Here is a 15,196-nt window from a genome sequence, read left to right as displayed (position 1 = left end):
ACAGCCTTCTCTGAAACTAGCTTCACCAGGGTGGAAGTCCAGGCTACCCACTTGGCCTTTGCTGGTGTTGGGGGGGAAGAGGAAGGGCCAACAGTTCTTTTAGTGATATTTGACTGGAGTAGAGTGATTATTGTCTAAAAGTTTCCTGTCTTGTTAGGCTCCCCTTTTCCTGCTCCTTTGTCTAGAGTGAGCAAGCTTTCATTAGGCTTTTTTTTTGTTTTTGCGGTACGCGGGCCTCTCACCGCTGTGGACTCTCCCATTGCGGAGCACAGGCTCTGGATGCGCAGGCTCAGGGGCCATGGCTCACGGGCCCAGCCGCTCTGCGGCATGTGGGATCTTCCCGGACCGGGACACGCACCCGTGTCCTCTGCATCGGCAGGCGGACTCTCAACCACTGCACCACCAGGGAAGCCCTCATTAGGCATTTTTGTTTTTCCCCTGCACCCGTTGGTGTTTCCCCTGTTGCTGGCTTCTCCAAGTCTGGGATAGTTGACGCAAACAAAAACTCAGGGAACTACCACGATGTCATTCCTTGGGTCACGTGGTTCCTAGCCAATCTGCCTCCTTCAGAGTCGTCTTATGTTTGTTTTATAGTATATATTTTTCAAGGATTTTAGTTTTACTAAGCAGGGAGAATAGGGAAAATTACATCTATTCCATCTTCCTGAAAGTGGATGTCTGATTGCTTTTATTAACTTGCACTTTGAAATAAAGAATTAGAGACTAAACTCCAGCCCCACTGCATATCTCTTATATTTGGTTGTATAAAAATATATGAATAAACATTAAAATATTTTCATTAAAGAAAAACTAGGTTTGAAAAACGCAAATAACTACTTTTGGGAGAAAAAAGTTTAAATTTAATTAAATAGAATTGATGTGAAAGGAGTCATGACCACAGTTGAGGATTTTACAAAACAAGGTAATTTTGTGTAGTAAATTTGAAGCTTTAAATTATCAGTGTTCTGGAAAATAAAATTATAGCAAACTTGTTCTAGGAAGATATAATGAACCTGTAATAACCAGTGTACAAAAAAGAAATTGAAATGATTTCATAAAATTAAAATAGTCTCCAATATCTAATAGCTTTAAGCTTAGTTCTTTCTCACTTTCAGAAAACATTTCAATGTCATGCCAGAGTGGTGATTTCAGAGCATTAAAAAGATGGGGGAGGGTGGGCTTCCCTGGTGGCGCAGTGGTTGAGAGTCCGCCTGCCGATGCAGGGGACACTGGTTCATGCCCCTGTCTGGGAGGATCCCGCATGCCGTGGAGCGGCTGGGCCCGTGAGCTGTGGCCGCTGAGCCTGCGCGTCCGGAGCTTGTGCTCCGCAATGGGAGAGGCCACAGCAGTGAGAGGCCCACATACCGCAAAAAGAAAAAAAAAAAAAAAAAAGGGATGGGGAGGGCTTCCCTGGTGGCGCAGTGGTTAAGAGTTAAGAATCCGCTTGCCAATGCAGAGGACACGGATTTGAGCCCTGGTCCGGGAAGTTTCCACATGCCGTGGAGCAACTAAGCCCATGCGCCACAACTACTAAGCCTGTGCTCTAGAGCCCACAAGCCATAACTACTGAGCCCACATGCCACAACTACTGAAGCCTGCATGCCTAGAGCACATGCTCCGCACAAGAGAAGCCACCACAATGAGAAGCCCACGCACCGCAATGGAGAGTAGCCCCTGTTCACCCGCGCGCAGCAATGAAGACCCAACGCAGCCAAAAATAAATAAATAAAATAAATATATTAAAAAAAAAAACGATAGGGAAACTACCCAGTTCACTTAATGAAGCATGCATTGTCACAATAAAACCTGTCAAAGATAGTTCCCCAAAGCAGTTCCAACACAGTATGTATAGACATTTGATGTTTCTGCAAAATTGGTTCTGTCAGTGTAACTTAAGAAAGCAGTGGGTAAAAATTAAACACTGTACGAATGTCTGTCTCGCCTGCCCTCCTCTCACATCTCTGCTCTAGGCTCCCTGTTCTCTGTCTACTACATGCCGTCTTTGTAACACCGCTCCACTAGCCCCCCAGCCTCCCCACACACACACACTTAAGCTTGGCTGTCTTGCCCTGCAGGTACATCAGCAAGTGGAGCTTTCCTCTCTTCTACTGAGAACTGACTTGAATCTTTCAATCCAAATGCATGAGAGAGAAAATCTCATTTAACCCACCGCTGCCATGTACCTGGTACAAACAGGGTTGCTATAGTATAGCACTAGGGGCACCTAAATGGGTTGAGAGTAGAGCTATTTTTCATATTCTTACATCTTAGAAATTTTTTATTACCTATGCTGTGGATTTTTCTTTCCAGTTATTCAGCAAACAGTTATTGGGTACCTATCATTTTAGATCTCTAAGTGAATTTTTAAGAGAAAAATGAAAGCAACATTTGGAGTAGTCAACCATTTAATTTCAATCAAAGACCATCAGCTTTGACTTGAGATGCAGCATTCATATGTTTAGAAAATCTTGATGATGTTCATTTTCTAGGTATAAATTTTATAGTATATCAGTAAAAAACAAAAACAAAAAAACAGGCAATCAGCATGGGCTGATTCTTTGGAGGAGAGTTAAGGGACACTATTGATGCTAGGCAGCACTGCTCCAAATATGCTTCTTTGGGAAAATAATTAAAATTAGTTTTATGTGGTTCACCATTTATAAGTTATAAAAATTGGATGATTGCTCTGGAATCATTTCAGAGGCATTATGCCGTCTCTATCAATAGATCCGCAGTTTCACAAGTAAGATCTTTTACCTTTTGTGAGCTTAGGAGTTAAAACACTTAGGCCCATATGAGTAAAAACCTGGGTCATAAATCATTCTGAAGTAAAATCAACTAGTGTAGCAAATGCAGATTTTTTTTTTTTTTTTAACAAAAATTTATTATCTTATACTTCTGTAGGTTAGAAGTCTGACATGTCTGCCTGGGCGAAAATCAAGGGAGCAGTAGGACTGCATTCCTTTCTGGAGGTTCTTGACTTATCTGTGTCCTTGCCTTTCCAGCCTCTAGTGACCACCTTCATCTTTTGGCTCACGGCCCCCTCCCTCCATGCAGATGATAGTTCTAACTTTTTAAAGTAAATATGAATGGATATAATACTAAAACTTAAGCTTTGTCTGTCTGATTTTGTTTAGTTTTTTAAGGTATATGGAACAATCTTATGGATGCTATACATGATTTTCTTCATTGTCCCTAATATTTGTTTAGACCTGATGGCCAAAAGAAAGGAAGGAAATTTCTTCTCTCCTGGAAATGCCAAAAGACCAAGACAAGAAGAGCTGGGTGATTTTGATAAAGATGGTGACGAAGATGAATGTACAGTTTCTTTCACTAATGGTACCTCTGCTTTGGTGAGTGCAAAATTACAATATTATGTCTTTTGATTTGCATGTTTCTCATGTCTGGTTTATATGTCATATTCTTAATTCAGTATCAGGAGCTGGGTCTCTGCAGAGGAAAAGTAATATGAATTTTAAAAAGCTGAGATAAAATCATCTCACTAATTTTGAAGTTTATGTTAATGATTAGAAAAAATTAGTAGAGAAAACAACGAAACAAGGAGCTGGTTCTTTGGAAAGATCAATAAAATTGACAAACCTCTACTAAGATTGACAAAGGGGAGAAAAGAGAGAAGACACAAATTACTAATATCAGGAATGAAACAGAGGATATGACCACAGACTCTGCAAACATCAGAAGGATAATAAGGGAATACTGTTAACAACTCTACACACATAGATTCACAGCTTAGAAAGAGTGGACCAGTTCCTCGAAAAGCACAAACTACCACAATTCATTCAATATGAAATAGATCATAATCACTCTGTAACTATAAAGGAAATTTAATTCATCATTTAAAAACTCCCCAAAAAGATATCTTCAGTTCCAGTTGGTTTGATTGGAGAATTGTACCAAATGTTCAGGTTCAGGTTCAGGTTCGGGTTAGCATTCAGGAACAATTCTTAGACTTAACATCAAATGTACAAACCATTAAATGAAAAATTGATAAATTGGACCTCATCAAAATTAAAAACTTTTCTTCTGCAAAAGACCCTGTTATAAGGATGGAAAGTCAAGCCAGGAGAATATTTGCAAATCACATATCTAACAAAGTTCTAATATCTTGTTTGTATAAAGAACTCTCAAAATTCAGCAGTAAAAAGCAAATAATCCAATTTGAGAATGGGCAGAAGACATAAAGAGACATTTCACTGAAGAAGAGGATATACAGATGCAAATAAGCACATGGCATGATGTTCAGCATAATGTTTCATCAGGGAGATTCAAATTAAGACTACAATGAGATATCACTGCATACCCATCAGAATGGCTAAAATTTTTTGAAAAGTGACAACACCGGGCTTCCCTGGTGGCGCAGTGGTTGGGAGTCCGCCTGCCGATGCAGGGGACGCGGGTTCGTGCCCTGGTCCGGGAGGATCCCACATGCCGCTGAGCGGCTGGGCCTGTGAGCCATGGCCGCTGAGCCTGCGTGTCCGGAGCCTGTGCTCCGCAACAGGAGAGGCCACAACAGTGAGAGGCCCGCATACTGCAAAAAAAAAAAAAAAAAAAGAAAAGTGACAACACCATATGCTGGTGAGGATGCAGAGACACTGGATCGTTCAGTGGTGGGAATGTAAAATGATACAGTCACTCTGGGAAATAGTTTGGCAGTTTCTCTAAGAAATTTCACATGCAACTATATCATATAAGCCAGCATCTGTCACAGAGAAAAGAAGATTTATCTTCACACAAAAATCTATACATGAATGTCCATAGCAGCTTTATTCGTAATAGTCCAAAACTGACAATCCAGATGTCACACAGTGAGTGAGTAGTTAGGCGTGCTGAGGTACATCTGTACCCTGAGATACTACTTAGCAAAAGAAAGCAGTGAAGTACTGATACAGGCAAAAATGGATAGTTATGCTGAGCAAAAAAAAAAGCCAATCTCAAAAGCTTACATTCTGTGTGATCCCACTAATATAACATCTTGAAATGGCAGTGTTTCAGAAATGGAGAACAGATAATTGGGCCAGGTGTTAAGGAGGGGGTGGATTGGGTGAGATGTGGATGGGGCTCTAAAAGGACAACGTGAAGGATACTTGTGATGGAAATCTTCTGTATCGTCACTGTATCAATACGAATATGCTAGTTGTGGTATTGTACTGTAGTTTTCGAGGTGTCACCTTGGGCAGGAACTGGGTAAAGGATTCACAGGATCTCTCTGTATTATTTCTTACAACTGCATCTGAGTCTTCAGTTAGATCAAAATAAAACGTATTTTTAAAAAGTCTTCAACCACGATTTTCAGTATTCTACTCATACAAGGATGTAAATGTTTTCTGCTTTTTAATAAGCTGATGTCTAGTAGAAGAGAGCCAGGGATTTTTAAAATAAATGACTAAAAAGGCTGGAGACGTTAAGTGTTCTTTAAAAACGTTTGGAAGGTTTGGTAAAATATGTTTGATTTATTTTCGTATTTTTAACTACGAAGTCTGACCACTCTGTGCCGAACTTTTGCTTGAAACATTGATAAACCTTCTCTAATTTAATTATGACATATATTCACAATATGAGAATTATAATTACATATCCTCCCCTCAGTGGGGGACATTTAGCAGTGTCTGAATATATTTTTGGTTGTCACAACTAGGGTGGGGGGAGAGTGCTACTGGCATCTGGTGGGTAGCAGCTAGGGATGCTGTTCAACATCTCACAATGCACAAGACAGCCTCTCTCCAACAAAAATGATCTGACTCAAATGTTGGTATTGTCCGTATTAAGAAATCTTGATACACTTATTAGATCCTATAAGGACTTTAGAATGAGTGGTTAATCATATAAGGTCTCCATTTAATAGCATTTACTCTTTGACTAAAGTTAACATTTAAAATTATACTTTCTGGCCTTCCCTGGTGGCGTAGTGGTTGAGAGTCTGCCTGCCGTTGCAGGGGACACGGGTTCGTGCCCCAGTCCGGGAAGATCCCACATGCTGTGGAGCGGCTGGACCCCTGAGCCATGGCCGCTGAGCCTGCATGTCCAGAGCCTGTGCTCTGCAACGGGAGAGGCCACAACAGTGAGAGGCCCGCATACCGCAAAAAAATAACCACTATACTTTCTGTAACATTTTTCATTGGTAGCACTGCTAATCTTTCTCTTCTAGCAAATGATTGGTTGATTGTAGTGAGTGAATTCGATTGTTTTCTCTCGTTTTTTTAATTAATAGACAGCAGCAGAAGTTGGAATCATTGAGAGTATTCAGCTCAGAAACTTCATGTGTCATTCGATGCTTGGACCCTTTAAATTTGGTTCTAATGTCAACTTTGTTGTTGGCAATAATGGAAGTAAGTGCTTTTGCCCTCCTTCTTATTTGACTTTGAACAGTACCTTGAGATCAGAATGCACTAACTTTTTAAAATAGGTGACTACTAGCGCTGATAAATCTAAGGTGTAGACCTCTGATTTGTGGTCATGAACTTTTTCAGTATTGCCTGCCAGTCTGCACTTTAAGAAATGAGTTAACTTTAGGCTCATTATGCAACAGGGATAAACATTTCCTGCTTATTCTTCTGAATCTATGTACCTTGGAATTCATACCACAGAAGAGTAGGCAAGCTATCCTCATTGCAACTGAGGCAGGCCTGTGTCTTATATCTATTAAATGTTGTAAGAGCGTGAATAAAGTGCCTTGGGAATCCAAACTTGAAAGAAACTAATTCTTACGGTTGTGGCCAATGAAAGCTTTAAGAAGAGGTGGTATTTGTGGTGGTACTTGAATAAAAATGAAAAATTCTTTAGATCTTTTTGGGGAAGAAGAAGCTGAGATGTTCCAGGCAAAGATTGCTCATCACCAAAAGTTGGGAGGGGTAGAAGCAGATGTATATGGAGAGAGGTGAACAACCTCATAGGGTTTTATCATATCATACATGGTAGGGAGGGGCAGAAGCATACACTGGAGAATCAGTTGTAGGTAATGTTGAGGATATTGACTGCCATGATAAATATTTGGGGATTTCGTTCACAAGTCAGTGGGGAAGCAGTTAAAGTTTTAGAGTATAGAGGTGACACGGTGAAGATTTGTGAAACAAACTGGCCACATTGTAGAGAGTAGATTAGAAGGGGGAAGACATAGGAGTTAGACCAGTTAGGTAGCTTTTGTAGTGGACCCCCGCCAGATGTGAGGTGTTGGCTGCTTGACTGAGCCAGTACAGAGGGAGAGGAGCTTGCCAGGGTCCACAGCTGGTGGCCGTGCTAGAACATGAAACTAGTACAGGTAGCTGCACAGTCTGTTTAGTTGTTGTTCTTTGTTTTCCCTACTCTATTCGGTCAAGAGGAAAGTATTTTCAGAAGGAGGGGATAGACAAAGGAACCAGAGCTACAGGGAGGTCAAACAGGACAAGAAGTAAAGACAGACTGGTGGGTTGGTTCTGCGGTTAGATCTTCACTCCTGAAACAGCGAAGTTATTAATATAACTTCGCAAGTGGTGGAGGCAGTGAATTTGGAAATGAAGAAAAAGGAGAGAGGTAGGATAGGGACTTGAAAGGCATTCCAGGAACTGAATTGGGCTAACCAGTGTGTACTTTGGTTGATTTGGAGTATATTGTGGAAGATGATGAGCTGATAAGAGTTGATTAATTTGGTTGATTGTGGAGTTGAGAAAATGGTTACCATGATTGTTAAAGATTTTGGAATTTTAGCTTGTGATATTTTATGTCTGTTAGGGTAAAAAGAAGTATACTCTTCAAAGAGCTAGCAAGTGAGTAATATTCAAATTAGGAATAATAATTGTCAAAATATTATGTAAAAACATTGTCTATATGACTGATAATTTTTTCATATTTAAGCTCATTCATTCAGTAAATATGTGAGTGCCTATTATGGGCTAATATTGGAGATAAAGCAAATGAATAAAAAACAACAGTCCTGTCCCTCTGGAGCTTGCATTCAAGGTTAAAAATAGTTTCTGGCTTCTGAGAATTTATGGAAAAAGTAAATTTTAATTAAATTAGGATGTAAGAAAAATTAGATGAGTTAAATGTATATGGGTAATTAGAAAGATAAATTCATTTAATAGGCTGATGGGCCAAGATGACACAATGAGAGTTTTAGGTTGGAAAGGTATCAACCATTTTTTCCATTGCCTTATTAGTGGCAAAGATTTGATTCCTGAAATGTACTGATTTTTTTCTAATAGCAACAACTAAATATTTCATGATATGTACAACTTTTTGTTTGTTTTTGGCACTGGAAAAAAATTATAATTGAAGTATAATGCTTTATTTCAGAAATTTTTTTACATCAAATTGTAGGAGTCAGACTTCTCTTTTCTCCCTCTAATGAATGTGATTTCTTCAACACCTGTTTCTTTAGGTGGGAAGAGTGCAGTACTCACAGCTCTTATAGTTGGTCTTGGTGGAAAAGCAGTTGCTACTAACCGAGGATCTTCTTTGAAAGGTTTTGTGAAAGACGGACAGAAGTAAGTGTTTGTTTTCTATGTGTATTTTTCAGTTCTTTAATAAGAAGCAGCTTCTTTAGAATCCCAATTCAGTAGACATGGTAGGAAATGAATTGGCTTCCCGGAACTGAAGCACCGATATCATATCTTTTCATTCCTTTCTCTTGCCCCCTGTTGCCAGCATCGCCCACTGTTGCCTGTTCACCTCTCCCGACAGAATGCTTGTGTCAGTTAGTGCCATGTGCCTGCCCACTGACACTCGTTTCTGTTACCTTTCTGGAAAAACGAGCAGTGATAAATCTGCGTACTTCTGTTTACAGGAATATTTATAAATATTGGACTTTGCTGGCTCTTGACCCAAACCCAGCTTCAGCAAGTCCACATCGCTATGATGTGGGCTAAGGCAGAGTTAGTGACCAGCCAAGGTGTCCCTAAACAGAATTGCTGCCTCCAGCTCTAAGAATTTCAAAAAAGTATTCCACCTGTCTCTTTATATCCTTTGCTCAGGGGTTCACCAGTGAGCTTGACTTGAGGACCACAGTCTCGAGTCTCTTTGGGGTCCATCTTGACCCTTGGTGAATGGTCATATGACAACCCTCGGTGGCTTTACATTTGTATTTCTTTCTGTTATAGTTTGCCATCACGTAACTATATATTAATTGCTCAGTTTGCGTCATCATAGACTCGTGACCTTTTGCCCATTAGGAAACTCTTCAGGCTGATCTCCTTGTTCTTTTTAATTCTGCCTCAGAAACCTCTGAGGGATCCTCGTGTCTCCTAACAACTGCACGTCCCAGGCTCCGTCATACCAGCTCCCAGAGTCAGGCCACTCCCGCTGCCCATTCATTCCTCTTTCACATGCCCAGTGCCCAGAACTTCTGGAACTTTGATAATTAACAGTGATACCTTTTTTTTTTTTCCTTCATGTAACAGACTTTCCTCCTGCTCAGTGTTGTATCCACTTAACTTCCCCCATTTTCCATTTTATTTCTAAAAAATAGAACGCGGACGGGATGTGAGTCAGGATTGCAGGTTTTTTATGTATCTCTCAGAAACCTTGGGAATCTTAACCCTAAGCCAGCGTTCCAAGTTGACTCAGGAGGAGGGAAGAAAAGATACAGAAAAAATCATTTTCTGTGCTGTATGGCCTTGAAAAAGAACCGTTTAGTAACAATTCTCCAGCTTATTTTCTGTCTCTCCTTATCTTACTTGGGCGCCAGTCCAGCAAGGTCTTCTCTTCCACAGTCTCCAAACAAAATTATGGCTGAAGTCAAAAATTAGTTATTTTAACACTTTTAAGGCACTGGTCTCAACTCTGCTTCAGTTCATTATACTGAACTCTACATTTCTTAGTTGTCCAAATAGTTACCTAGTCTTCCTAGCTAGATAACACATTGATCTTTCAAATAGAAGCCTCAGGAAGAAATTTTTTTTTTTGCACCATTAAGGGGTTTATGTCTCAATTAAAGATTTTAAATGTTTTTTCCATATGGGAAGTAGCTGGATGAAAGCAGAAACTTCTTTCTGAGATGTGTCCTTGGAATACCATTAAAAAAAGAAAGAAAAATAAAGGCTAGCTTACACAAATCACCAACTTTGAAGGACACAGCTGCCTGTAGATAGGAACATTAAAATATTTTAAACAGAGTTAATAACAGTTAAAAGCTTTAACCTGAGCTCAGCCTCCTTTTTACTGACCTCGTCTAAAAAAATAGCTAAAATGAGCTTTTCCAAACCCATTACTATTCCTCTTGTCCTCCCCTTCCTCATTTAAAACATTTGGTATCTATAAAATTTCTCTTCTTTTATAGTCTCTGATTCTGTCATCACTTTTTTACAGAATCAGCTCATCGAGCTTTTCGGTTCTATTCTGCATCTAAAATCTATGAGGCTGTCCCGTTCTTCCTGAGGAACGTCTTTCCGTCTGGCAGAGGTTTGAGGTGGTCCTCAGGACTCTGTCCCTCCCGCACATCTGAAACATTACACGCTCCATCTGTGACGCCTGGGCTCCGGGCTACCTTTGTAGAGGGTTTCAACTCCTCCATTAGAGACGCTTGCCAATATGGTTAGGAGAAACCAGACGACTGTGCCTGGAGGCTCTTTACTTGGCGCTCCAGCCTCTGCTTATCCACTGAGGCTTTGCAGTGAGTGGTACAGGGACAGTGATGGAATTCTCCAGTGACCGAGGTCTCAGACCCCTAGCTGTTCAGGTTCTTCAACCGGTTCCTTTACCGTTCCCTCCTCGGCCTTCCTAATCCTATCGTGGCGGCACTGGGCTCTTGGCCGCAGGCCTGTTTCTGACATCAGCTGTGGCATTGGGAGTGGGTTATGGGGGGACAAAAGCTCCTGCTGTACGTTCCTGACTTATTAGTCAAGGTTACAGAACTTACTGCAGATGAGCTGGCCACGCAGAGAAGGAACAGATGCCTCCTATTTGTACATGACTTTTTCCCTGTTCCTTGTTCCTCGTGCCCATCAGTGCCTGATGCTACCAGCCATCTCTGTGCGGATAGGTTCTCCCGGAGCTAAGAAAGAAGCCACACCCTTACGGTGGCGCCTCTTGTGTGTGTCTTGTCGTTCTGAAGGAACTCTCGGTGACAGTCTCTCTTCTCACTAAAGGGTCTCTTTATTTACAGACACTGGGCTCTATGGCTGTTGACCCCAATTCAGCAGCAGTCACATTAGTAGGTGGGGAGACAGCAGTTAGTCTCAGCTCAGTTAGCCCTGTCTCCTTGTACAGATTTTTTGAGCAGTTGTTGGGAGGGTTTTTTTCGTAAGCTTTAATTTTTTTGAATAACTTGCCTTTCTTATATTTACTAAATTCATATAGCAGTAGGATACCAGTGCCTCCAAAGCTCTCACAATACTAAAGATAGCTTTCAAATGCAAGGAGTAGCTGGGAAGGAAATAACAAAGTAGATGTTTGCTAATCAAGGGAGATGTCACTTTCATTTTAAAATGTTTTCATGAGGTGCATTCACTTAATACTAGGTAATCATACTAGTTAGTGCAATAAATATTGTTTGCTCCATGTTGTAGGCCAGCTGCCCTTCCCCTATCATATACTTTAGTTAATAGTTTTCAACCTTGGCTGTTCATTAGAATCAGCCCAGAAAGCTTTCAAAAATCTCATTGATTACAACTTTTCAGGAGCATGTTTGTCTTAATTAGGTATTTCTGTTTAAAAACACCACCCCCCCCGCAAACATTCAGGGTAGCTTTAGAAGAAGAGATTTATCATAAAGATGCAGGGATATATATATATCTTGGAAACTTCAGTGAGGCAGCGTAATTGGATCTCATGAGTGACCAGAACTGAGAGACTCAGAACCAAAGATCTTCGGTCTCTAGGTCTTTCTTTTCTGTGTCTCTGGCTTTCTTTGTGTCTTTTGTCTCCAGGCCTCTGTCTCCCTTCCTTCCTTAGCCGGGTGTGTGCTGCGGGTGTGTGCTGCAGCAGAGCCGCAGCACCACCTCCCTGCCGCTCCTCAGCGGCTGCACTTCTGTGCTGTGCCCTCCTCCCTCCCTCTCCTGTGACAGGCATGCAGGTGTGTGAATGTGTTTCCCTCTCACTGCCTCTGGAGCGTGTGTGCTCTTTCTTATTCTTCAGGTCTTTGGTACTCTGTGTCTTCGTGGGCAGGCGTTTATGTCTTACTGTCTTGGTGTGTGGGGCTGCGCATGGAAGGAAGTGCTCTCGAGTTCTCTGTGTCTCTGATTCACAGCCAGTATCTGTGATTATGTGTCTCTGCCAGTCTGTCCAGGTGGTTTCCCAAGAGCTTATCTGCTCTGTGTTTCTGCTTCTCTCTGTCATCTCTGCAAGCTTTATACTTGTTCATCAGAATATAATGCCCCAAATTGGTTTCTCTAGTCCCAGAGGCCTCAGAACTTTGTATCTCCAAGGAATCACCACCTTTCCACTTGATGTGTCTTGATTCGAGTTTGTTTTAAAAACTTGTGGTTTTGAAATAATTTTAGATTTACATAAGTATCGCAAAGATAGTACAGTTTCCTTACAGCCTGTACCCAGTTTCCCTGAATGTTGTCATCTTAAACAACTGAGGCACTTTTCATCAGAGCTACACGGTTAACACCGGTACAATATTATTCACTAAAGTACAGCCCTTACTTGGATTTTACTAGTTTTTCTTAATTTGAATTTTTAAAGAAGGGAATGTGGCGCAGTTAGCGTTCACTTTCTATATTTAGCCCAATCTGTGGAGGGAGGGATGGGGGCTGATAACGGCTGCTAAGCCATCTTTCTATGAGGGCACTTGCACAGAAGTACGGGGGCGCAAGAGCTGAGCACGCTTCAGGGTGTCTACCAAGTGTAAGTTAACAGTGAAATTCATCTTGAGTATTTTTACCTACATTTCCTGCAAATAGGAACAATTTTGGGGTATGATTACTCCAAATTGATGAAAACAAGTTTATTCTGTTAAATATATCATTTAATTACCAATTAAAGCAATTTTGCATTAAAGGACTTTAGCATTTTTGGCAGATATTTATATTAACCAGAGGAAGTATTATCTGCTTTTATGTTTAAGGAAATTATAAGTATGTATTTATTAATGCCCTTCATTAATTTTTAAAAAATTTTTCTACAAAGTCTTATTTGAACAGAAGTTAGAGTAGAAAAATAAAGATGAATTCTTCCCCCCCCATAATATGTTAAAATATACATGGCTGTAAATGCTTCAGACGTCTTTAAAACTTTAAAAATGTTTATTTTGTAATACCAATAAAATTTTTAAGAAGCTTTGAGATTTAGTTTACATCTCTTGATATCAAATACTTAAGCATTTTTTTTATTGCCAAGTAATAGAAGAATTCAAGTTGTTTCCCTTGATTCTGATTTTCTTAGAAAATACATAACTTCACTTTAATTCTTACTGCATCTTTCTTAGAGGCCTGCTGTCAGGATGATGCTTTATTATATAATTTAGCATAGTCAGGCAGTGTAATATTGGTTATACATAGCGGTTGGGAAAATGTGTAACTTATCCACATGATGTGAAACAACCAAAACTTAAATGGATTTTGTGCAAATGTATTTCTGTTATGGATAAAATAGTCAATTATTTTTTATAAAGTTTCTCTTCTTCTCAACTTTGTTCCTTAGTATCTTTAACATTATTCTGTAGTAGCCTGTCAGCCATCAACTGCTGGTATAAAGCTGCTTTTCAAATGAATTAGCCAAATTTCTTGGAGGTTTTTAAAATTATGGTAACCTAGTGTTATAATTGCCCTGTACCTTCATGTGACTTAGCTTAACCTTATTGCTTTAGCTCAGCAGATATCTCAATAACATTAAGGAACAGAGGGGATGATGCCTATAGAGCCAGTGTGTACGGTGACTCTATAATTGTGCAACAGCACATCAGCATGGATGGAAGTCGATCTTATAAACTGAAAAGTGAAACAGGTTTGCTATGAATTTCTCTTTATTTCATATAAAGTATTAGTAAACATCCAGTTAAAAAGAGTTAAGTGATTGTGCTGGTATCATTGAGAGGACACTTCTCATCTCTTGAAACTGCTTTCTTGCAAGAGCATTGGTTGGTTGCATGTATGTGTACACACACGTATATATCCGCACATAGTTGTTTTACCACAGGGCATTCTACAGCAAAAGCATGATTAGCAGAATTTGGGTCTGTTTGAAGCAGGCTGTGATAAGTCATTTTGATCTCACTTGTAGACTTCTTTTCACCCCCATAGTTTCTGTCACATGTGGAAGGAGAAAGTTAGCCAAAAGTAGAAAAAGACATAACAGAAGAGGAGGTGGGTGTGGAGAGTTACTAAAGAGACAGATGAGAAGGAAAAGGAAATGTTTAGCTATAGGAAGAAGAGAAGTACCTGCCACTGCATTTGTGTGCTTCTGCCTCCTGCGTACTTGTGTCATAACAAGTGTGTCACCCCAGTTCATTCAGATGTGTGTATGTGCAGTGGTACCTTTCTTGATGACATCAGGAAAACTAGTTAACATTTATGTTTATAAATAATTGCTCATTTTTAAAAACGTATTATTGCCCTAGAAACAGTCTGGTCATTTTGTGTTTCTCATAACTAGGCGCCTTGGTTTCCACTAGGAAAGAAGAACTGATTGGAATTCTTGATCATTTTAACATACAGGTAATTGCTAAATTTGTGTTTCAGATTAATAAATACAACTGGTTACTTTTTTATGCGGTTTCATTTGTGGTGTGGAAAGAATTTAAATGGCCTCATATAAGTAAATTGACCACAGGACAAATATATTTAACTATGGTTAGTGAAGTTCCTTAAGGCTTCCTAATTCAACAGGAACTTTCAATATATAATATAACATCTTTAATTTGACAGAACACACAAGAATATCTTGTCTATACTAGTATGTGCCAAAAGTTATGTTAATCAAATTTATGTTATAAAGTTTCTTTGCTTTCTGCTGTCCAAGTCAGAATAGCATCATAGTTTCCTAAACTCAGTTGCTAAATTTTTGTAGAAAGGAAGTTTATTCTAGCCATATAAAGAAAGCATTTCTTTATGTATTTTGGAGTTATTTCATCATACCTATAGGAGACAAGACTTGATTCCATTCTGCTAAGATACTTTGACTGAATAATTGGAAATGGGGCTCATATAGTCCTATAACATTAGCACTGGAGTCGTCTTTGGAGGTCATCTAATCTGGACCCTTTATTTTGTAGGTGAGAAACTGGGAGCCAGCAAAAGTAAACTTGCACTTACAGTTGTCT

At 39.8% G+C, this 15,196-nt stretch overlaps 1 protein-coding gene across 2 annotated transcripts in view; it reads left to right on the top strand.

Moving 5' to 3' along the window:
• Positions 1–15,196, top strand: part of SMC6 (structural maintenance of chromosomes 6) — a 71,520-nt gene that overhangs the window by 5,515 nt on the left and 50,809 nt on the right. For both annotated transcript variants that reach the window (XM_082672351.1, XM_082672350.1), the window contains exons 2-6: positions 3,211–3,353; positions 6,230–6,347; positions 8,375–8,480; positions 13,745–13,881; positions 14,530–14,591. In XM_082672351.1, coding sequence (XP_082528477.1) covers positions 3,216–3,353; positions 6,230–6,347; positions 8,375–8,480; positions 13,745–13,881; positions 14,530–14,591 — 561 coding nt within the window. In that variant the 5' untranslated portion in view covers positions 3,211–3,215. The remainder of the gene's footprint in view (positions 1–3,210; positions 3,354–6,229; positions 6,348–8,374; positions 8,481–13,744; positions 13,882–14,529; positions 14,592–15,196) is intronic.

This window comes from Grampus griseus (assembly GCF_964374135.1).
Source record: "Grampus griseus genome assembly, chromosome: 15".
NCBI classification, from domain to species: Eukaryota; Metazoa; Chordata; class Mammalia; order Artiodactyla; family Delphinidae; genus Grampus; species Grampus griseus.
Note: the sequence above shows the minus strand (reverse complement) of the source record. Positions and strands in the feature narration are given on the sequence as shown.